This window comes from Acinonyx jubatus, chromosome D2 (genome assembly GCF_027475565.1).
Source record: "Acinonyx jubatus isolate Ajub_Pintada_27869175 chromosome D2, VMU_Ajub_asm_v1.0, whole genome shotgun sequence".
Taxonomy (NCBI): domain Eukaryota; kingdom Metazoa; phylum Chordata; class Mammalia; order Carnivora; family Felidae; genus Acinonyx; species Acinonyx jubatus.
The window spans coordinates 76,568,654-76,593,365 of record NC_069393.1 but is presented as its reverse complement, the minus strand read 5'-3'; the positions used below and the strand labels follow the sequence as shown (position 1 = coordinate 76,593,365).

At 52.0% G+C, this 24,712-nt stretch overlaps 1 protein-coding gene across 1 annotated transcript in view; it reads right to left on the bottom strand.

Moving 5' to 3' along the window:
- HTRA1 (HtrA serine peptidase 1) overlaps positions 1–24,712 on the bottom strand; it is a 51,202-nt gene that overhangs the window by 8,819 nt on the left and 17,671 nt on the right. Inside the window, exons 2-3 of the mRNA XM_027063292.2 lie at positions 15,310–15,409; positions 14,741–14,945 (exon numbers count right to left, since the gene is read on the bottom strand). Coding sequence (XP_026919093.1) covers positions 14,741–14,945; positions 15,310–15,409 — 305 coding nt within the window. The remainder of the gene's footprint in view (positions 1–14,740; positions 14,946–15,309; positions 15,410–24,712) is intronic.

The window sequence follows — 24,712 nt, the reverse complement described above, 5'->3', positions numbered from 1 at the left end:
ACACCAGAGGATGAGGTGAGGTGCCCATTTAACAGATGGACAAATTGAGGCCCCAAAAGACTGGGTGACTCGAGACAGAGCAGAGATTCACACATCAGACTGTGCCCCCAAACCCAGATTCCCTCATCCTCTGACATGGCGCTAAGCCATAAAGACCCCTTCCCGCCCCCAATAAGGAAGACGCTGGCTCAGAAAGTTCACGGAGGAAGAAGGAATATTGGAGAAGGAATCTAAGACCTCACGCTGACTTCGAGAAATGGCAATGAGAAGGAACGCCCCTCAGAGCACAGACAACGAGAAGCGCAGTAGAGGCCTGTCAAGGGCACAGATTAGATCCTGATTAGATCCTGGTGCGAGTTCATAACCCCCTGGTCTCCAGTGTTATCGTCTGGAAAATGGGAATAACGCGGCACAGCTCTCTCACGGGTGAGTTGTGAGAATTAGGCGACAAGACCCGAACAACACCATGAATACCGCCTGGCTCATGTTAAGTACCTAATGTGACTGGGACGTGTCAGCATCGTCTAAGTGTTAGTTATCGTTACTAGCACTGGGATCTGTGCAGACCCAATGGGGGAACCCGGCCAACTAAACTCCCACAAGCTCGTCTGCCGTCGCCCAGCTGGGAAGAGGCTGGTGGCATGGGTCTACACTACCAGTGACCCTTGGGGTCGCCCGAGGCCGGAGTGCACGGTGCTGTTCTGGAAGGGGCAGGCCCGCGGCCCCACACCCCCAAGCTCCTCGGCGTCCAGAGGCACACCAGCGGCTCAGTTCGGCCTGTTTACTCTGGGCCCGTGCCAGCCACCCCCGCCAGGAATGACTTCATCCAGCAGTCACAGCGGGTGGGCGAGCAGGGCCAGTGACGTATACTCAGCCACTCTGGGGGAGGCCTGCTGGGGACACTACCCCTCCTTCGGGGCTGGGCCAGGGGACACGGCGGCGAAGGATCCTGGGGCTGGCTGTGTCTGGCTGCCCAAGATAACAGTTGCTTTTCACCAACTCCAAGGCAAGAGATCAAGTTCAAACAGAGAGGTGGGCCCAGCCCACATCAGCTCAGACACAAACTGGGAACTGCATCAGAAAGTTCCGTGGAGCAGGGCTCGCCGTGGGGCTCTCAATCAGCCTTTGGCACACCCTCGATTCCTGCATTCCACCTGCACCCCGTCGGAAGGGAACCAGGCCCAGGCTCCCAGTTCTCGGGGTTCAGGAGGCAGAGGGGCTCTGAAGATGACACCCCTTGAGCTCTTCTTTCCCAAGTCTGAGCTCGAGGCAGAGGACGAAGCAGGGAGACAAACACTTTGGGGTCAGCAGAAGCTGTAAGGACAGAGGAGAGCCCCCCCCCCCGCCGCCCCCCGCCACCCCCACAAGGGGAGGAGAATTCCAGGGGCCTGGGTGTGCTCAGCCGTGCTCACTGGGGAGGGCCGGGCCTGGGGGCCTTCAGCACGGTGAAGTCCTCACACTCAAGGAACCACACGGGCTTGGACAAGTGGACACCAGTGGTACTAGCCCAAGTCTCCCCAGGAACCAATCCTCCCTGGAACAAAACCAGGGGAAAGAACCCTGGATCCCAAGAGGCCAAACCTGCACCAGTGGTACCAATGGGCAATGCCAACCCTCACCTTGTGTAAGCTGTTACTCACTCGTCTCCTGGATCACGAAGGACAATCGTAGACAAAAATAAGCAAGTGGACGTATCCCAAGGGGGTGGGGTTTTTAACACGAAGCCTCTACTGACATGGAAGGGAATGAACCTTCCACCTCCCGGCTGACAAAGCACTTTCACGGCCACCTGGAGAATTAGGGCCTGCGTCCCCTCCATTTCACAGATGTGGAAACTGAGGCCCAGAGATGCAGTGACTCGTCACAGCTCATGAGCAGCCTGGCGAAAGAAGAGAACAGGCTTCCCAACTCTCAGACCTGCGCTCCTAGTACGTGTTACCCTGAAGTCTAAGTGGAGGCAGAGATCTTTGCAAAGGGGTGACGTGGGGCAGGAATGTGGGTCAGGCCAGGCTTACAGCTCTCCATGAAGTCAAAATGCCTTCTCAGGGCCATCTGGCCCCTGCTCCCCGCAGGGGCTGCTGGCCCCACAAGCATCAGGCTCTCTGGCTGTTCCGGATCCAAGTAGGCTCATCTGATCAGTCTTTACCTCGGGTCTGTCTGCTCAACGCAGCTATACCTCTGCTGGCCAAATTCCTACTCAGTAATTGAGCATTTTATCCCATGGCTGTCTAGACACACGGACCACAGGGGGCCTCGGGGGGGATGAAACGCAGATACGGCTGGAAGCACCAAGACACGAATTGGCCTTGACCGCTCAGCCTGCTCCTGGTTTAACTCCGCAGTGCTGCCGGAAGGCTGGCTCCCGAGACACCCACATCAAAGCCGCCTCGAGGCTCCTGAGCAGATGCTCCGCCTGAGTCTCCTTCTGAAGCGGCCCCAGCTTCACAGGGCCTGTCGGAGAAGCCAGCCCCTCTCCTGACAGCCCCTTCCCACAGCTCACCATCCCGGGCACGCAGCACGCCTGCGATGTTAAGACACAAGCATCTCTCCTCCACTCGGTACGAAGCAAGGGTGCGAGCAGCATCTATTCCCACGTCGGATCCTTTAGCCACCGGGTGGATGAAAACCTAAGTCGGGTGTGCATGCTGCAGCAGTGTGTGTGTGTGTGTGTGTGTGTGTGTGTGTGTGTGTGTGCGTGCGGGGGGGGGGGGGGGAGGGCGGTGCAGGGGGTTGAGCTCATAAGTGGCCGCAGCGAGACTCCAAGGCTCCATATCAGAGCCGAGAAGGAGCCCTCAGGCTGTACCCGGAAAGCCTGAGTCTCACGTTTGGCCCAAGTCCTTCGAGGACTGGGGATATTTCATAGCGTGCCCGGTATGCTCCCAGTTCTCAAAGTCACATTCATGCTCATGGGGCAGGGCGGGGGAGCTATCTGGATGTGACTCAAGACCACTAAACAGCATCCTCACAACAGCACCACCGAGAGTGACTTTAAGAAAACACGAGGGGCGCCTGGGTGGCTCAGCCGGTTAAGCGTCCGACTTTGGCTCAGGTCATGATCTCACAGTCCATGGGTTCGAGCCCCGCGTCGGGCTCTGTGCTGACAGCTCAGAGCCTGGATCCTGTTTCAGATTCTGTGTCTCCCTCTCTCTCTGACCCTCCCCTGTTTATGCTCTGTCTCTGTCTCAAAAATAAACGTTAAAAAAAAAAATTAAAAAAAAAAAAGAAAACACGAATCCCCCTAGCTCCTGAGTTTTCAGCCCACTGCCACCCAGGCGGAGGGAGAAACAGCCCAGGTGAGGTTGTCAGAAGTCCTGGGTGTGGACTCCAGACTCACCAGGTCTGTATTAAATTACTAAACACTAGCCATTGGCAGGATACTGACTGTGAGGTAGGCTTAATGCTAGAACTTGGGGGAGGTGAGCGTAGAGCGTGATTAAAGAAGGCTCTCCCATTCATTTAATTACAACAAACAAACAACCAGCAGGCCTGGCAGCACTCCCGTGAAACACCACCACCATGAAAGAGAACTTTCTCAACAAGCATTCACTGAGCATCTCCTAAGTGCCCGGCACAGTGAACACAGAAGATCAATGAAATCCATCCGTGCCCACCCCTCCAGCCGTACTGCCTGATGGGTTGGAGAGTCACACGGCAGTAAAAAAGCACATGGTCCAAATCTCCATTGCCAAGGTCAGTTCAGTCTAGAATGTTCCATAAAGGCTAACTATAGATCAACACGAAAAACGATTTGGGTGTTTCAATTAGGGTATTTTCAGCTGCAAGTATCAGAAAACCCTACTCAAAATGGAGTAAATGTCCAGCTGTTCAAGGGCAAGATGGTGGCAGGGCTGATCACCTCAAAGACTCATGGACATCCTTCCTTCGGTCTGATCAACTTAAGCCACCTGCCTTCCAAGTGTTATGTAAAGACAGGACTATGCCCAGTGGATGTAAAAGGATCTTTCCTCTTCTGTGTGTCTCTTCAGAAGAGCAAAGAATCCAGAGGCCCAGCACATTCTTCTTCCTGGGTCATCGGCCAGCAATTAGTCATAAGATTACCCTCAACCATGCTTTGACAAGGGGAACATGGCCCCCATGACTGCCTTAGCTTCTCCAGAATTTGTCTGCCATAGGAATGGGGTGGATCATGGTTGGACAGACCAGGGCTGTAGCAGCAAGGAGAAGGAGGGCTGTGGGGTGGGAGCCATCAGCAACCCCCAAGGCTTAGGGGAAAATGGTTCACTGTAGAGCAGCGATCCTAGGCGCTCCTGGGTGGCTCAGTCAGTTAAGTGTCCAACTCGGCTGAGGTCATGATCACACAGTCCATGAGTTCAAGCCCTGAATCGGGCTCTGTGCTGCCTGCCAACTCAGAGCCTGGAGGCTGTTTCAGATTCTGTGTCTCCTTCTCCACCTCTCCCCCACTCACGCTCTCTCTGTCGCTCTCTCAAAAATAAATATTAAACAAAGTTTAGAGAAGTGATCTTAATACCTAACAATGTTTGGGAAGGGCTCTACTAAGTATATGCTCCTTCATGTGGTTTTTTGGTGGGGTTGGGATGGGAGCAAAAGGAGAAATCTGCTTCAAAAACAAGTAATGGTCACGAAATGTCTGTGTTCGTGCAAGACACAAATGGTCCAAGCAGAGCCTGGCCTAACCCACCCCTTGTATGCGTGCCCTACGTGCATCGTGCTCTGTCATCTGCTTGACGTTTACAACCAGACACTGGGGAGCCTGAGTGGCTCAGTCTGTTGAGTGTCCAACTTCAGCTCAGGTCATGATCTCATGGTTCATGAGTTAGAATCCCACATCAGGCTCTGTGCTGACAGCTCAGAGCCTGGAGCCTGCTTTGGATCCAGTGTCTCCCTCTCTCTCTGCCCCTCCCCTGCTCGCGCTGTTTCCATCTCTCTCTCTCTCTCTCTCTCTCTCTCTCTCTCTCTCTCTCTCTCAAAAGTAAATAAACATTTTTTAAAAAGTTTACAACCAGACGCTCAGTGGGACAGACCATTGTGCCCATGACAATGACGTTCCCATAGCTAGGAGATGGAGGTCCCAGGACCAGAATCCTCCCTCTGCCTCCAACCCAAGTGACCTTCTCTCCGGCCTACCCTGCCCACTGCCCAAATGCTCATGGTGCAGGACCTTCCCACAGGGGCGAGTGAGGGCAGCAGAGATGGTACATGAGAGGGCACCTGGGGAGTCGAAGGGCAATCAGTCACAGAAACCAGCCAGAGGAGGCCAAGTTCACGAGTCCTCGGGGCGAGGGCCTGGGCCATGCTGTTTCTCCAGTGCCGGGAAGCTGAACTATCCTCAGACAAGCCTGGGCCGGGGCCTGGCGGCAGGGCTGTGTGGCCTCACCTGCTTCGAGGACTCTGCGTGGGGCCTGGACTCCTGCTGAACGTGAATCACAACCACCGGAAGCCCCGAAGAAGGAAGGCTGGGTCTGTGCTGGGTAACGTCCTGGGTGATGGCTTCCTTTGGGCTTATTCTCCAGCAGCAGCCAAGGGTTGTGCACAAGTGGAGACTCAGACACAGTCACGCCACACGCACACGCACATACATGCACACGCATATATGTGCCCCCTCGGCCACCGCGTATCCCAGGAGCACAATGTCCCAGGCAGCGGGACAGCCGGGTTTGGACCCGGTTCTGTATTAACTCACTCTGCGACCTTGGGCCACCTGATTGACTTCTCTGAGTCCCGGATTTGGCCACTTCTAAAATAAGGTTGTTGGAGGCCGGTGATGTCCAAGGTCATTCCAGCTCTGACAATTAGGGTTCTTTCCAAAAGACCTGGCTGATTTCCAAAAAACCTATTAGCAGACAACCGTTAAAACTGATGAGATCAAAACAGGCACCGCCGTCCTTAATAAATCTCTTTTCCTACAAGTCCCCGACGGGGGCAGATGGTCCTTGCAAGCGCCTGCCTCAAGAGGAGAGGGGACTCCTGGAATTCTCCAGATGCTGGCTCAGCCTGTAGTCATCTAGAGGGGACCTAAAGGCAATGGCCTGTCAGTCTTTCAGCGTCTGGCCACACTGGGTTCTGCCCATGAGCCCTTGAATGCTCTCAAACCACTGCACTCCTGCCCTGAAGCTGACAGAGAAGGCCAATGAAACAAACCATAAAACTGAACGGAAAAAAATGTTTTTAACCTAATGAGGCAAGTGAACTACTTCTTTCTCTTCCTTGGAAAGTATAAAGTGCTCCTGTTACAAAAATATTTTCGTTGCCGAGTCGGCGGGAGCCACTGCCTCTCCGCCACCCGGCACACTCGTTGTCAAGGGGCTGGAGCCCCAGGCTGGTCCTGAGTGTGTCAGCCACAGTGTGCCTCAAAGGCTAATGTTGCAGCGGCTGGCTGGGACTCAACTGAGTGATTCCATGTGCTTTCTGGAAACAGTTATGCTAACCTTTCATTTTCTTTTAAAAAAAAAAATATGCAATGGAGAAAATAGCACGTCCCCCATACCCAGCGAGAAGCAGAGCCACTAACTTGCCTGCTTCCCATGGAAAAGCAAACTAGGTCGCAGAGGCATTGGAGGGGGGGTGCTGTCAGCATCTAAGACTGTTCCACGGATGGGAGTAGGGGAGGGTTCAGGTCGGGGAGACGGGAGAAGTGGGGGAGGCAGAGGGAGAAAGAGACAGGAAGAGAGCATGGTTAAGCCTGAACAGAAAGAGAAGGAGCAGGCCAGCAACCCCCTCGTCCCTGTCTGTGAACCCCACCAGAATATTTAGTCTCCGTCAGGCTATAAACACTGGCATCTCGAAAATTCCCTTACTCCTGTTGTTTAAGCCACAAAATGTCAACAGTTCTACATGGGAGCCCAGTGGCCAGTGACTGTACTTATTCCGTGGCATCCAGAGGAGGCAAAACATCGCCTCCATTAAGCGTAACCCTGGTCTTCATACACCAGCCCCTGGATGCCTCCACATTTATCAAACGCTGACTTCAGCTTCACTGATAATAGTGATTGGCAGCTAAGCATCTATTATAAAAATCAATGAACAGGCAACTGAAAAACGAAAGAAATGAAAGAAAACCAGGTCTTTAAAGGCCCATCCCCAAAAACTGATCTCAAAAGATCCTTCCCTAGGGGCGCCGGGGTGGCTCAGTCGGTTGAACATCCGACTTCAGCTCAGGTCACGATCTCACGGTCTGTGAGTTCGAGCCCCACGTCGGGCTCTGCGCTGACAGCTCGGAGCCTGGAGCCTGCTTCGGATGCTGTGTCTCCCTCTCTCTCTGCCCCTCCCCTGCTCATGTTCTGTCTCTGTCTCCAAAATAAATAAAAACATTTAAAAAAATTTGTTTAAAAAGATCCTTCCCCAAGAGAAGCACAGTGGTCCCTCTCTGGTGGATTCAGTGCTTAGCACACCACAGGCACCCGATGTCTGTTGAACTGAACTGGCTCCTTACTCCCCGTGACCACTTAGAGCTTGTGCCGTCCTGTACGCAGAGAAGCCCAAGGAAATACCTTTCCTTTCAATGTTTAAAATGTTTTTTAATATGTAACCTCCTCTACGTAAAAATAATCTGACACGGTCAGTGACACGGGATATATTATACTAAGCTAATTAACACATATCCGTGGCATAAAATGGAGTCACAGAGAATATTCTAACCACAAAGCCAATGGTTTCGATGAGCTGCCTGGTAACCAAAGCAAAGAGGGAAATACCATGAGTCACATGCTGTCATCACCATTCTGGAGCCTTCATTAGCAAAAGTGACTTGTTAATTAGCACATGTACTAAAATAATCAGTTCTCAATTCACCAGAATGCCTTATTTCTCCCTTGCCACGGAAGGTGGTCATGATGGCGGTGGGAAAGCAGTTTTGGGAAACGGCATCTACACTGTCGTGGAATGAGGCAACCAGTTCATTACGAAGCCTCAGCACTTTCAGACTCTCAGGAGATTGACTACATGAGAAAGCGGAGCTTTCCAGAGTATGACCAGGAATTCCCAAGAACAAGGCCCATAAGAAATGTAGACAATATGCGGAAAAAGCAGCTAGCCAGAAATGTCGGCTGAGTTCTGAAGGGCTCCAATAAACTCACTGAGAAATAAGTTTGCACGTGGTCCGAGGTCCAGAGGCTCCAGGCTTGGCCCGGATCTTCCCCCGGGTTGGCCCTATCTGCCCTTCCTGTCATGTTACCTCCAAATGTAAGCTTCCTTGTCTGCAATAGGTACAGAGGTCTCCCAGCCCCCAGTGCCTTCTACTTCTTCTGTTTGTTCCTTTTCTGCACCTGTCACCGACTTTTACGCCACCTGTCCTGTTTCCCACCCTCGACTGCCTTCTCACGGCTCTTGCCCAAGCGCTGGTACATCCTCAGCACCTAACACACCGTCTGGCCAAGACAGACGCTCGGTAAAGACGTACAGAATCCGTGAGTGAATAAAGAGTAACTGAGGACAGTGAACAAACCAGACTGTAAAGATCTTTAGGATTTAACACTGGACACTCATTTTCAAAACATCTTGGAATTCACAGAAACGCTGCACTGAGAATACAGAGAAATGGGCAAAAACAAGGCTTCTCTCTGCCTAATCCAGCAAAACCGAAGCTGCGGAAGCAGCAGCAAAAAAGAGCACAATTCACACATGCACACGCGCTACACACACACACACACACACACACACGCGCACACACACTCACACACACACACACACACACACACACATGCCCCAAGAGAAAGGGCAGATGAAATCAGCCTCTCTGGCCTCTGGTCACCTAGAGCCGCACCTCAATGGGTCTTAGGAGCACACTCAGCCCCCAGCACACTCAGCTCCTTAGGACAAGGTGTTAATCGCCTCACACTGGGGCTGGGAAGCCTCTTCTGTGAAAGGCCAAAAAGGAAATACTTTCAGCTTCACAGGCCCTGTGGTCTCCATCCTCACTACTCGACTCTGCTGGGGCGGGGCAAAAGCAGCCACAGACTGTAAATAAAGGAATGGGCATGGCTGCTGTTGCAATAAAACTTTATTTACAAAAACAGGTGGAGGGCTGGATTTGGCCCGCAGGCCGCAGCTGGCCAAGCCTGGACTCGAACGCATCGTGACACATTTACTACACTGTCAAACGGGAGCAGCGGATGTCCCCCATGCAGTGAAGGGGACAGGAGACACTCCCGATGGGGCACCTACAAATTCAGGGAACTGAAAACCTGGGAACTGCTTTGTCACAACCATAAATAATAGTCTTAATCCAATTCCCTGAGGAGAGAGCGCCAAAGTGAAAAAAGGCATTACCATATTAAGAGAAAAAATAGCCAAAGAATTTCCTTAACAATCAGCTAAGTTCTTGAACCGGGGCCAGAGAACACACAAGGGCTCCGGTTTTGATAGTTTGGGGAACTGAAACATTTTCACATTCCAAGAGGAGCTGCAGTCAGAACATAAGGGGCCGCGTCCCCAGCAGCCTCTGCACAAAGGCTGCACGGAGGAATGAAGGCCGGCTTCCACCTCGCTGCCCGGGTTTCCATTACCTCATGAGCTATTGATTCCCACCCCCTAAAACTGGTAAAAATCAATACGGTAATAGAAGCCTTGGGGCGCCAACAGGGTCTGTGGCGTCTCTGGCCTGGGGAGTTCCGGGAGAGAAAGAGCGAGACCACAGAACGACCAGCACGGAGGGAGTGGGGGAAAGAATCCAAAAGGGAAAAACACAGAAACAAAATAAGAGGGTAGCTATGGTGGTGCAATCCACAGCCCAGGCTCCCAGTCGCTTTACGAGGGCGAGGGACAGGCTCCAAAAGATGGGAGGCCATGCCAGTCCAGGCCCCGCGTTATCTGATTCACTCTCGGACGGCTCGCGCGGCTTAGTCAGCGCCTTCTGACGATCAGGCTGCCTGAGGAGAGCTGGCTGGTGGGCAGGCATGAGTCACGCCTGGCACCACACCACCCCCGGCCTCGCCACGGTCCCGGGGCCCCCTTGGGCCCTCCTCGGGGTGGATTCACCGCCACGCACCGGGCCAAATCTTGAGACACGGGCCTGGAGAAGACAGAGCCTGCCGAGCGGCCACTGGGACCTGTGCGGGGAAGGCCCAGGGCCCTCGACCCCGAGGGACCCCTGTCCCGAGCTGCACAGGATCAGAGCTGGCAGCTCTTCCTGCCCCAGCGGCCGGCTCAGCAGCAAAACGACCCTCTGAAAACCAAGCAGCAACCCCCCCCCCCCCAGAAGTCCTCCTCTTGGGCCACTTCAAACGAGTCTGGCCTGTAGGCGGCAACCGGCCCCAACGTGGCCAGGGACGGACGCGGGCCTGGGGGCAAGGGAAGAAAAACACCTCCCAAGCCTCAACCTGGCCGCTTCCACATATTTCCCGGGTTGTTGGCGTCAGGGGAAAGCGCCCACAGGAAACCTAACTGCCTCAGCAGCGTGTTGAGTTACCAAAGACCACAGAGCTGCGGGAGCCCAGGCAAAGCCGGGTGTCCGTCCAAAGCAGACGGGCCTCGGGATCCGATGAGCACTGGCTGAGGAGGGTGGGGGGAGCGTGGGCCATCACACCCTCATCTGACAGTGGGACGCAGGCCACCACAGGAGCCCTGTGCCTCCCTGCTCTGGCATTCCTCGGAGCAGAGGGCACTTAGATTCGTACCGGGACACGGGTGCCCAGCACCTACGACCTGACATATGAGTGTGACAGGCATGTCCCTCACGCTCCCGCAGGCGAGGAAAAACTTAAATCAACAAATAAGGCAATGGTAGATTATGCTAAGGAGAGGAGCAGCGGGGGGGGGGGGGGGGGGGGGTATGAACAGTGACACGTGACTGTCCTCAGAGTGACAAGTTGGGGGTTGGGATGTGGGTACCCCCTCGGATCGTGGGTCGGGGAAGGGCTGTCTCGGGCAGAATTTGGCAGGAGCCCCGAAGAGATGGGAAGGCCAGCTCTGGAGGAGGTGCAGGGAGATACCCCGGGGTGCGGGGGGAGGCACGGCCAAGACCCGCCCCCCCACACCGGGTAGAAACAGCACTGGTGCGAAAGAGGCTAAGTAGAGTGGGTGGCGGGCGGGCCGAGGGGGGAGATGAGGTTGGGGGAGGCGCGCCCCATCAGGCCAGGCCTCCGAGGCCCCGGGAAAGGAGCTAAGCTCTCTTCGGAAGAGCACTGGGAAATGCATCAAGGGGACACAGCACACGGTCCAAAAGTCAGAACCAGCGAGGGAGGCGTGTGCTTTTTCGCCTGGTGTTTCCTCGTCAACACGGCTGGGAAAACCACTGTAACGAAAGGAGATTTCCCCTCAATGCATCCCCAGGGTTTCTGCCCTGGAGTCTGGCCTAGAGAAACCACGTCGCTCTCTTTCTACCTCTGCCTCTATACCCACCCCCTCTCCTTCTCGGCCTCTCTCTCCACCCCACTCTCTCTCTCTTTCGGAACCGCTCAGAGAGGAGACTGCACGGACAAAATGCTGCCTGGGGATGAAATGTTTAAATGTTCTGCAAACACGGCCAGTGTCATGTTAAACACACTTGGAAACAGTTTGTATCCGAAGCCGAGCTAGTCTGCCCTCAAAGCTGCTTTCTATTAAAATGTTTGCATGCACCCGCTGTCCCAACTTCCTGCAGCTGGCGCTCCCTCCCCAGGCCACTGCTGGCCCCAGGAAAGAGGAGGTGCAAAACCTAGGACAGAAGCACAGAATGGGCCTGGGGGAGGGGGGGTGACCCTCCTCCCCCAGCTTGGGGGGTGGGGGACAGGGGGACAGACCGGGCCACGCGGCTGCTGGCGAGCCTTCTTCCGAAAGTTCTCCCCGTCTCCAAACTCAGCAGGGAAAGTAAGCGCACATGTGTCTTCTCAGCCGTGAGAAGCAAAAACAGAGCTCCTTGGTCGCCAGCCCAGACATGTCGCTGGCAATCTCAAGCCAAAGGGGGTTCACTGGAGACGCGAGAGGAGCTCCAAGAATGGAAGGAAAAGTAGACAGACTGGGCTCAGAGAGGGCTGGAACTCAGACAGTGCCTGGGGGTCTCAGCAGCAGGGGCTCCACCCGTGTGGCCCCTGCAGTTTTTGTGAGGGCGACAGACAGGTGCACCCCTGAGGGGAGGGCCTGCTTGATCTAACGGGGCCACGGGGGGGGGGGGGTACCGTGACAGACGGTCCCACCAAGACTGCCCAATGGGGGAGAAGCAGACCCCAAAGAAGATGCTAGCTGCTGTTCCCAGGAGACGGCGGCCAGATAGATGACAAGGGGCATGACAACAGATGTCCATGGTAATTTCTATTCCTTAAAAGTGTTGAGAATACTACACTCAGGAAGGACAAGAGCTGTTTAAAGTCATGGAGAGCCTCCAAAAGAAATCACGATTGGGGGGGGGGGGAACTCCGAGTAAGAAATGGCCCCAGGTTATGAGCCACCAAGTTAGCTACCCAGCCCACATACTTGGCGGGCCATCACATCAATTTCATTGGGTTATTAGGAAACAGCCCCGGGGGCAGCTGGGCCACAGTCCCCCGAGGCACCATTTGGAATGATGTTCGATCCTCAGGCCCAATTTTTGCCGGTTCTGTTCCTCCTTGCTCTGAGTTTTCGCACTGGCTTTCTTCTCTTCTGCTATTCCTGAGAGTGACTCAGTGCAAACTCACATCCCATCCACAGCCTGCAGGTTATTAAATCGTGCGCTGGGGTGGATTTGGGTTTGCCCAGAGGAGAGGCTCCTTCCAAATTGAGCCTCCTTCCAAGTCAGTCTCTGACCCCTCCTAAAGAACCAATCATCAAACTACGGGAACAAAAGGGAAAGAGCTGAAGAGATGGTTTTACTCTCCCCGCTTCCCACTACTATCAGCAAAAAATAAAAAAAGCAGTTTAGTAAGTGGAAGCGAGTCTCTTGTGTGGGTGTCTGCAATTTAATATCCATTCATTTCCGATTCCTTTTTAAAGAGCCACATTTGGCTCAGCTTTTAAATTGTAAGCACCTTTCTCTTGAGCTGGAAACACAGGGCAAACTGTGCTGCTGGGCGAAGGGCCGGACCCCCGGCGGGGGCTGGGGGGGGGGGGGGTTGCAAGGGCTGGGTCGGAAACACCGCAGAGCTGGTCTGTTGAGATGTTTCACGTCCTGCCTGGACATGTCAGGGATGACACAAGGATACAGTCTCCACCTTGGCTCAAAATCTGAAAAGAATATCCCCCTGGCCAGAGGCACATTATGTGCCCACGCATTCCAAACACAAAATTACTCAGCGGCGGCAGCTCACTTAGCATCCGGGCCAGCACCCTGCCTGCAGAGAGCCCCGACTGCTGGCTGCCTTCCAGGAGCTTGGGGGGGAGCTGAAAAGTCTTGCCTGTGGCCACAGGATGTGCTATTCTGGCCAGCCTCCTTCCGATGAGACTACCACATCCTGGACACCTTTCGAGCAGCACGTTCCTAAATAGGGAAGTGCCAGCCTTCCCGTGGGCTATCTGAAGCCCAGCCATCCGATCTCCCCCAAAAGGCTGGGTTCCATTCTTTCGGTAAAGGCCATGGCCTTGGGCAGTTGAGGGTCAGGAGCCTGGCTTGGCTTGGAAGGTTAGTTTCACGGCAGCACAGCTGTGTGACTTCCGGCAGGTTATTTCCTGTTTCTGCCACTATAAAATGGGGACGATACAGCTATCTTGATTAGGTGGAAGTTATGCATGAAGGCAGAGGCTGGATCAGCACTGGAGCTCATTGAGTAGAAGTTATTATGATTATATTGTGACCAATAAACACATCTTCAAAGAGAGATGTTGCTAGAAATTCCACAGCTACCTAATAGAAATAATATCCAATCGAGACTTTGCTAAAGGCCACCAGGCACGGAGCCGGATAAACAGCACAGACAACAAACAGCCTGTGTCATACTCCACTGGTCTGCCTTCAGAGCCCACAAGCAGGCAAAGGTAGATAAAGAGGTGGGAAAAAAGACCCCTCCTGGCTCTCAGTCTAGGACCTTTTCCTGGGCCAACAACAGGATTCCAGCCTCCCCAGAGTCTCCCTTCCCTATGAAGTCTGCAAGATCACAAGGGCACGAAGCAACCAGAAAATGCAATCTCACTGCACACACCACAGAGCAAACCAAGCCTCCCCAATCAACACACCATCAAGCGGGAATTGGTGACGGCCCTGAGACCTGGATTTGATTTCAGGTAGGAAGACTTGCCAAACAAACCAACAGAGCAAAAACGACGGCAAGGAGAATACTTAAACAGAGAGCAAACCGCTTTCAAACAGCATTTCCCAGACTGAGTTCACTATGTCTCAGTTTTGACAAAAAAAAAAAGTCCTAAGCTCAGATGATTATCATTTGGAGTATACACCCTTTTGTGGGAGACTCCTGTGCCCGTGAGCATATTAAAAGTTCTGAGAAGTTCTGTAAGGAAGAAATCCATCAGCGGTGCTTTAATTCAAGGTTTCCAAAACTTTTTTAAGAATGGAGCATTGTTTTAAAACACTTCTAGTAACCCTGAAAAAAACCAATCTGGGAGACCTGGTTTGTTTTCAAATCTGCTGAAATGCACAAATGAAAACAAATCTGTAACAATAGTTGCCTGGAGGTCAGGAATGCAAGGGAGCCTCAAGGTTCACTGCTTACCTACTAATGTCTTTATAAACCTGTTGCTTTCTTTTATAAAAATGTCAGCTTCTATTTTTAAAACTCTGATCTTATAGTCTGCTTATTAAAGGAGCTTCCGTGAGCCCCCTTTTCTCACCCAGCCCAGGCCATACTCCCAACATCTCTTAAACGCTCCCAGGTTTGCGACCTGGGAACTGAGTTCTGCAGATGGGGAGTGCACGTACCTCGTGGTCAATTTTGATAAGTGCAATGTCTGCCTTTTCATCCACATCCTTGATTTTGGCTTCGTAGGTGGCACCATTTTTCAGCTCAACCTTGACCCGATGCTTGTTGGTCACCACGTGGGCGTTTGTCACGATCAGTCCATCTTCGGACACGATAAAGCCAGACCCACTGGCCACTGGCACCTCCCTCTTAGAAAAAGGAAGCCTAGAACCCAGAGGAGAACCCGGTTAAGCCTGAAACACCTTACAATCAACGGTCTATTTAACATTCAAAACAATGGAAGGCTACTGACTTTTGCGAGCTCCAAAAAACTCCACTTACAAAATATTCTTAGGGGCTCTCTTCAGCACTAGAGGTTCTTAACTCCTCTAGGAGGGTCAAGAATGTAGCCTTAAAGAGTCAAAAGGGAAAGCCCACTAAGGGAGAAACATTATCTTCCCGTAGGAATATAGTCAATGGCACTTGGACAAATCCAAGTGCCTCAGAGATAGCTCTGATGCTTTGCTAACGGCAGTGCATCTCGGTGGGAGCATCAGAGGTCGTGGGAAAACAAGAAGGCCCTCTTTACTTGCGGAACAACTCGATGTGAACCACAGCAGGAGCGATCTTCTCCACCACATCGGCGATGAAGTTGTATTTATGGCGCAAACTGTTGGGGTCTTCCTGCCCTGGGAACAAAGCAAAGACAGGGCACTTCAAGACCTTGTTGCTCTGTGCTGTGGGTTCCTGGGGAAGGCATGGGTGAGAAGGAGCCAAAATATATGCCCGGGGCCTTTGGAAACCTGGACAAGCGAGGACAAGACCCCAGCCCTGAGCTCCTTTGCAAAGATCCTTGCGGCTCTCAAGGAAACATCCACTTAGGTAAGAAGCAACACCCATCACAGAGCACCTCTTTGTTCTGCTTCTTTCCTTCCAACAGCTTCGCTACAAAAATGCTGAGCCAGAGGCACCAGCCGATACCTGGACCTCCTAGCGGCCCCCCTGCAAAGGCCGTGGCACGCGGGGTCACTGTCCTGGCGCCACCCTCCGCCACAGCCCTGCCAGCCCCTCCCAGCACATCGCCACCACCGAGGGGAGGGCTGAGGTTGCTTTGGAGGAGATGCCCATTAGACATTATAGACCGAAAACACTATCATGAAAAGGCATTAAGGCAAAGGCACAGATCCTGTCTTTCCCACTGATACCACAAGGTGAACAGAGGCCACCGTCTGTCCCCAGAGCAACTTTCCATTACGCCTGGTTTCTTCCAACACCCTGGGACATCCCAGGCCAGAAGGCACAAGAAGTGCCTTGATACTGTTGGGGGGGAAAGAAAGAGAGAAATCAAACGACCGCAATTTCTATATAAACATACACCCTGTAATTAGTGAGCCCCCATTTGAAAGCTACTTTCAGACAAAGCGATCCCACATCCCAGTGTAGGGCTCTCACCCAGCAAGGCCAGAAAGTTGGTTTCTGCCAACACCATGGCATCTGGTGCAGAAAGGAGCTACTACAGACTCAGGTCCCAGGACACCCGTCCTGCTAGCATGGGTGGTGACAGAGGCAGGGTAGCCCCAGGAAGTTATTCCCTGAGCCTGCTGCTCTGGCCCCAAATTCATGCCACCTGCTGATATCCCTCGACATGTCTCTCTGACTTCACGGACCAGGGCGGTTCTAGGCTAGTCTGCCGCAAAGAACCCCTTCCTGGCTCTCTCCACGCCTCCCTCGGGCCAGTCGCCTAGCCCAATGCGACACAAAGCAGGCTCCAGGGACCAGCGGCCCTGCCAGCGTCATGGCCCCTCGGTCCCATGCAGACACTGACAGGCAACCTGCAGGAGCCCTTACAGCGGTAACCTTCCGTCTGGCGCATCCAAACATTTTAAACTGAGGCTTATATTTTGTGTCCTTTTTATGACATTTTGGTAGGAATTCATTTTAATTGATCCATAATGGATAGGGAATAAAAGGAAAAGAAATCTGTTCCTTTGCCACAGATGGTCTAAGAAGCACGGATCTGTCCCCCTCACCTGTCACTCCCTGTCACAGCTCACTCAGCGGGATTCACAAACCACCCTGCAGCTTAAAAAGAAACCACTGGGGGCGCCTGGGTGGCTCAGTCGGTTGAGCGAACGACTTCGGCTCAGGTCATGATCTCGAGGTCCGTGAGTTCGAGCCCCGCGTCGGGCTCTGTGCTGACAGCTCAGAGCCTGGAGCCTGTTTCAGATTCTATGTCTCCCTCTCTCTCTGACCCTCCCCCGTTCATGCTCTGTCTCTCTCTGTCTCAAAAATAAATAAATGTTAAAAAAAATTTTTTTTAAAAGAAACCACTGGCCTGCAAAACCGTCCATCACTAACCCAAGATAGGGCCTGTGTGCCCCACTCCCAACACATGTGCACAGAGGTGCACACAAACACACCCACACGTACACACTCATACCCATGAGCCCACACATACACATGCACACTCAGACATTCATGCACAGACTCCATCTCTCATACAAACCCACGTATGCCCGTATACTCTCACACCCACTTGCATATACATGCACATACATGCACACATATACACACTCCCACACACATACACTCACGTATATGCACACTCTTAACATACACTCACACACACAGAACCACACACCCACACTCACCCGCATTTACACATGCACTCACATACACATATAAATATGCACACACATACACATACTTATACACACACACAGAGACTCACACACCCACACGCCTCCCTCCCCGTGAGCAAGGGCTGCAGCCGCTTCCCAGGCTCTGGGCCGGCAGTAAAAGCTGTGAGCCTTGCCAGTGCCTGTGGCTCTCAGAGTTTCGTCTCCACAGGTTTCCCCGGTGGCTCCCTGTCTAGACTGTGCTGAACCCACGGCTGCGTGTCCCCACCAGAGACCTCAGCAATGCAACTCGATACCGCTGGGCCCCGGGACATCGAGGGGACCAGCCTGCCTCTCCCACACTTCCCTTCTGAGAAGTGAGAGACCATCGATGAGCAAAGGGCCCCTCTGTGGCCGTGCTGCCGGGCTCTGAGCTGCTTTACTCCAGGGCTGGAATCCACTCTCTTTTTGCACAGCCTGATTTTCTAAGGTCAGAAGGTCTGCACCCACCAGATAAGGAAAACTAATTCAACAAGTTCGTGGTAGCATCATTTTATCATTTTTGCTTTTAAAGCCCCTTCATGCAGTACCCTACTTTTATTCCCCTTGCCTCCCTAAGGGTGAGGAAAATCAGGTATTGTTCCCATATTATATTTAGGGAAACTGAGGCTCACAGACCTTAAATGACTTCTCCACTACATGTTCTTTTTTTTTTTTAATTTTTTTTAACGTTTATTTATTTTTGAGACAGAGAGAGACAGAGCATGAATGGGGGGAGGGTCAGAGAGAGGGAGACACAGAATCAGAAGCAGGCTCCAGGTTCTGAGCTGTCAACAGAGAGACTGACGTGGGGCTCAAACTCACAGACCGCGAGATCACGACCTGAGCCGAAGTCGGACACTTAACCGACTGAGCCACCCAGGTGCCCCGATACTACATGTTCTTAATATAGAGTAAAAATAATGGGGAAATCTGGGCAAATCTACAACTTTTTCTTTTTTAAAAAAGTGTTTAGCTTTGAGAGAGAGAGAGCATGCGCGAGCAGGGGGCAGGCAGGGAGAGGGGGAGACAGAGGATCCAAAGCAGGCTTCACCGCGACAGCAGACAGCCCGATGCGGGGCTCAAACTCAAGAACCGCGAGATCATGACCCGAGCCGACGTCCGACGCTCAACTGACTGAGCCACCCTGGCACCCCTACAACTTTTCTTCTTAATACCGGCCCCAGACATATATGCCATCTCCCAGGTTTCCAGGTAGTGGCGGTTAATTGATTGGTCTGTCTCCCCAAGGGCTCTCAAGGGAGATATAAATAAGGGGACAGAAACATTCCTTCTGACCACAGAACCTGGCGACCATCACCCAGAGACAGCTGTAAACAAATGCATCTGGGCCTCCTCAGGCCTGCTTCCTGGGAAAGGCCAAAAGGAGGTTTAATGCCAAAAGGCCAGCAACCTCCAGGTCAGCATGGCGTTTCAGGGACCCTCTCAATCACAAGAGTCTTACCAGCAAGGATCCTTAATTCACTTCCTCTTTCTGAATTCCCAGAGTAGGCATGGGAGAATTTGGCTGCATCAGGGGTAAAAATGAACATGGGTTTTTCCAGGTCCTGTGAGAACCAGCTGCTTTGTCACATAAACTAGAGAAAGTGGCTCCAGGCACGGTGCATTCCAGGAAAACAACATGGGAGATCAGCAAGGACACGGGCCTGGGCGCTTAGAAGGCCCAGGGCCCATCCCATCTTCTGGGTGGCCTTCATTTCCCCATCTGTGAAATGGGGCCGACTGCCTCTAGAATGAGCTGCAAAGTCCATCCAGCCCAGTTCCAACATTCTGTGATCTAATCCCCGTCTCTCCCTCTCACCCCAATGTGCTATGGCAAGATAAAGAACTTGTGGAATCTGAGGCCGGGCACAGGACTTTCCAAACTCTGCACATGAGTACGCAGAAAGGAGGAAAAGCGGGAGGACGGACCATAATGAGGAGCCCAACTGACAAGCCTTAATTGTGAAGCTTTGATGAGAAAACCACCAGTGCCCCCCCGCCCGCCCCCCACCATCACCAAGGGGACCCACATCAGCGGGAAAATGAAATAGAGCAGAAACAATGATCATAAGGAACATCAACTGATTGTTCAAAGATGGGCAAAATGTGAAACCAGAGAAGAAGTGTTTGGCTTCTCGAAATGCTATTTCAGAACGAGGAATGGAAATGTCTCTAAGACCAGCATGGCTCAGGGTCAGAGTCCCGCTCCACGTCAAAGGCTGTGCATCAAACTAGAGGAGGCTGGCACGGCCCCCTGGTCGTTACAAACCCTGGCTGGCTCACCGGCTCACATCTCAACTGCCAGCCAACTGTCTTCCTTCCAGAGGGGTCACCCGAGGTGGAGAATTCCCCAAGGTGGACCCCGGCTGGCTCTGCCACAATCTAGGTGATTTTAGACGGATGGAGGGCCGGGGCATCCAGGCCACTAAGCCTGGGGAAAATGGCTAAGAGCCCAGGCTGTGGTCTCAGCAGAGTAAGTGTGGCACTCGGCACAGCAGTTACCTGCTGTGTGACCTTCGGTATGTCACCTCAGTCCTCCAAGTCTCATCCCCCTTGTCCAGAAAATGGGGTGACAATAAACCTGCCTCAGTGCGGTTCTGAGGCCAAGTGTATGAGCTACTGTATATGAAGCGTTTGGCCAAGTCGCAGTGTCGAGTTTAAAAATAAAACTAAACAGTGCTGCTCTTTTTACGGTAAAGGTGCTCAGGAGACAGCTCTGGACAGGTGTGAACACCACACGCCTCGGCGGTACAGCAGAGAAGTTAAGGGGAGACGTGAGGGTGTCCACAGAACCAGGCTCCCCACCTCAGCAAATTTGTTCAGGTCCTGGAAATTCCTCCTCCCAGGGCCATCACGGCTGCTGCTGCAGAGGCAGAGATCAAGGGCAAGTTGTGTGGCAGGCCAATGTTTTGGCCTGGATGTTGACCTGTGCTCCCCAGCGTACAAGGCTAACCCGCACAAAGGGTAGCAAAAAGGATGATATATCGTGACCAGGTGGGGCTTGTTCCAGAAAGGATCGATAAGACTTAACATCAGAAAACTAATCAATGTGATGCTAAGAAAACTCAAGCGATTATCCCAATAGTTGCAAAAAGATGGGACAAAACTGAACGCCCACTCGTGACAAAAACACTCAGCAAACCAGAAAGAGAACTTCCTTGACCTGATAAAAGGGATTAATAAAAAAACCTGAAACCAACATCATTCTCAATGGTGAAAGACTGAATGCTTTCTCTCTAAAACTGGGAGCAAGACAAGGCCATTCACTCTTCCACTCAGTATTGTATTGATGTCCTAATTGGAACAGTTAAGCTAGAAAAAGAAATTAAAGGCATAGAGATTAGAAAGGAGAACATAAACCTGCCACTATTTGAAGACGGCACGATAGTCCATATGGAAATTGCTTAAGAATCTGAAGTATACCTGCTGGAGTGAGCGAGTTTGTCAATGTCACAAGAGAACACAGGTCAATACACACAATCGTATTTCTATGTATTAACAATAAACTATTGGGGACACCTGGGTGGCTCAGTCGGTGAAGCGTCTGACTTTAGTTCAGGGCATGATATCGTGGTTCACGGGTTCGAGCCCCGCATCGGGCTCCGTGCTGACAGCTCAGAGCCTAGAGCCGCTTCAGATTCTGTCTCTCTCTCTCTCTGCCCCTCCCCTGCCTCTGCTCTCTCTCACTCGCTCTCTAAAAGAAATAAAACATTTTTTAAAAAAACAATAAACCATTGGGGCGCCTGGGTGGCTCAGTCAGTTGAGTGTCTGACTTCAGCTCAGGTCATGAACATCTTTTTCTTTTTTAAGTTTTTTTTTTTTTAATTTTTCTAATGTTTGTTTATTCTTGAGACAGAGACAGAGCGCGAACAGGGGAGGGGCAGAGAGAGAGGGAGACACAGAATCTGAAACAGGCTCCAGGCTCTGAGCTGTCAGCACAGAGCCCGATGCGGGGCTCGAACCCACGAACTGTGAGATCATGACCTGAGCCGAAGTCGGACGCTCAACCGACTGAGCCACCCAGGTGCCCCATGAACATCTTTTAAAAAAACAATAAACTATTGGGGCGCCTGGATGGCTCAGTTAGCTGAGTGTCTGTCTTTAGCTCAGGTCATGATCTCATGGCCCGTGAATTCAAGCCCTACGTAGGGCTCTGTGCTGATAGCTTGGAGCCTGGAGCCTGCTTCGGGTTCTGTGTCTCCCTCTCTCTCTGCCCCTCCCTCACTCATGTTCTCTCTTTCTCTCTCTCAAAAATAAATAAAAACATTAAAAAAATTTTTAAAAACTGTTGGAAATTAAAATTTTTTAAATACCAATTATAGCAGCAAAAATATTAAATACATAATAGGTAAATATTTCACTTTAAACTGAAAAACTGTGAATAACTAGGATTAGAATAATGAGTCACAGCATTTTACAGGACAGGCCTTTCCATCTACCTAATAAATATTTATCATTACTAATGTTTAACACAACAAATGACCCATTAAGAGCAGCCAACATTTCCTATTATTTAAGGAGTTTAAAACTGCCAGGATTTCATCCAAAGATAATAAATGATTTTTCTTTCCTCTGTATAAACTACTAGGAAAACACACAACTCCATAAATGCTGCTTCCTTGAACCCCATCTTCCCCGGGGTTTTACAGATAATACTTACCTACTTTCAAAAACTTCCACACAGGGGGGAAGAGAGAGATACACACAGCCTGCTCAGTTTCATTAATTAGTATCAAAATTAGCGTAACAGACACTTCCATTATTAAGTGTTTGCTGAAAAGTGCCAGGCACTAGGTTAAGAATTTGACATACGTGATCACAGTGAAGAAAAACGTGTTGCAGTGAAAATGAAAAATCACAATGTGGGGGCTATGAACCAACAGGTGGACTTTTATCTATGCTCCTCTCCGAAGATTTAGCACCGAATTAGACATGTGCTTTAAAAACATCAAAGTGTGCGTGTGTTCCTATTTAAGGCAAAAATGTCTGGTAAAGATTAGATGTGGGGCAAGAGGAAAAGATCAAACTCGTATACTTCCCTCCTGCCAGCTCCTTAGTGCAGGCCAGAGGTTGTACAGGGTATGAAAGTATATGGGAGCAGAGAAATATGCCAGAGGAAACACTCAATTAATAATAATCACAATAGGGCACCTGGGTGGTTTAGCCAGGTAAGCTTCAGACTGGATCTCAGCTCAGGTTATGAGCTGAGCTCAAGCCTTGCATCGGGCTCTATACTGATGGCACAGAGCCTGCTTGGGATTCTGTCTCTCCTCCTCTCTGCCCCTTACCTGTTTGTGCTTTCTCTCTCTCTCTCAAAATAAATAAACTTAAAATAATAATAATAATAATAACAACAATAAAGAATTCTATTCTCTCCATAGGAAACATTACAAACTCACTGTCAAATGAAAGGTGATCCAGGCTCTATAATTTTGAACTTTTTCTTTCTTTTGTAAATTTTTTTAAATCTTTTAGAGCACACACACATGCACACGCACATGCACGCACGCACAAGCTGAAGAGGGGCAGAGGGAGAGAGAGAATCCCAAGCAGACTCCGCGCTGTCGGCACAAAGCCCGACGTGGGACTCGATCCCACAAACTGTGAGATCATGACCTGAGCCGAAATTAAGAATCAGATGCTTAACCAGCTGAGCCATCCAAGGCGCCCCTTGAATTCTTTTTCGCAAAGAGGTTCCCTGAATTGTCTATGTCTCAGGTCCCATACAACCTGGACCTGCCAGCAGGGAGGTGGGAGGACCAGCTCCTAACCGAGTAGCAGGCCTGAGTCCCACTCATTCCCCAGCTCCCTGGATTTCTGGAGCTCATGACTCGCTCGCCATGTAAGGCGAGGAGTGGGGGACCCTTGAGCTACATCTACAGGATGCTCTGCCTCAGTCACCAGGACTCCCGGTCACCGTCCAGACACCATGGCTAGCAGGGGAGGCATCTGCTTTAGGAGGACCAAAGGAGCCCTCCTGGCAGTCCCAGGAGAGCCCCGGGGCCACCCCAGGGGCAGCTGCCACCGCAGACCTGGCTCCAGGAATCCCAGCATGGATCCCAGATGCCCTGACCCTGTTCTCGGCTCCACGGTTTCCCAATCTGGCCTGGCAGCTCCGGGTCGCACCTACAGGGAATAGATGGGATGCCGGGCTGAGCTCCGGCCCCAGAAGATTCCTAGCAGCGTCAGCGACGCTGGGAAAGATCACAAGGCTCCCGTTAGTGCCAGGATGACTCCAGAGCCAGACTTGGCCTCAAATCCTGATGCTGCCCCTTCCAGCCGTGTTAACTTCCGGCAGTGGCTTTCTCTCTGTCCGAGCCTCAGTCTCCCGTTCTGCAACCTGAAGATAGTACCACCTCATCCAGGTGGTGGGGAGTCCAAAGTGGGACAGTGCCCACAAAGCCTGCCCTCAAGGCCATTATCATCTCCCAGCTCTCAGCCTGCGCACCACCCAGGTGCATTTCAGGCCTCCCAAGCGCCTCCTCCCACACTCCTAAGACTTCTCAGAATCCCGCTTCTGCATTCTAATTCAGGCATGCCCGGCCCGTTTTCAGTGTCGCCCCCGAAATGACGGTTACCACCTGGGGGATATGAACTTCCTGCAGGACCCCCACGCTGGTCTGCATCTCCCGAGCACAGCTCCCCACTGCCCTGATTCCCCAACTCGCTCTCCCAGGACCCCTTGAGATACACCCTCTGCTGCTGCAAACTTCTCACCAGCCTCCGGGCCCACTACGCTCTACCCCACTCACCCCTGCACTCACATTATTTTCCTTCCTGCCTGGAATCCTCATTCTCCTCCCATACAGCTGGGCCAGTCCCACCCAACCCGCAATATTGGCAATAAAATAATAACACCAATGAGAATAATACCAGTACTCATTTACTAAGCATCTACTACGTGCAAGCAGAATGCGAGACACTCAACAAGCATTATCTCTAAATGTTCCTGCAAGCCTCTAAGGTGAATCCCATGCCCAGTCTCCGGAAAGATGGAAAAATGAAGGATGTAAGACGTAAGGCCGAGAAGCGAAGCATGTTGCTCACGTCCTGAGAGCTGGCAGGTGGCACGGGCGGGAAGCTTCCCCCTGTGCTCTGCTGCCGTAGCCTCCCTTCCAGGAGCCGGCCCCTTCCCTCGGCCTCCAGCCCCCTGCGGCCCCATGGCTGTAGGAAAAGGCTTCCCACTTCGTGCCTGAGAGCTCAGGGCCAGAACTCGGGACTAACAATCCAGCCTTGGCTTCCAACAAGAACAATCGCGCCTTCCAGTTTCTCAAGAGAATCGAGAAGTAGAGCTAATTTGGAAAACAGAACACAGTGTATTCGAGGGAAAAG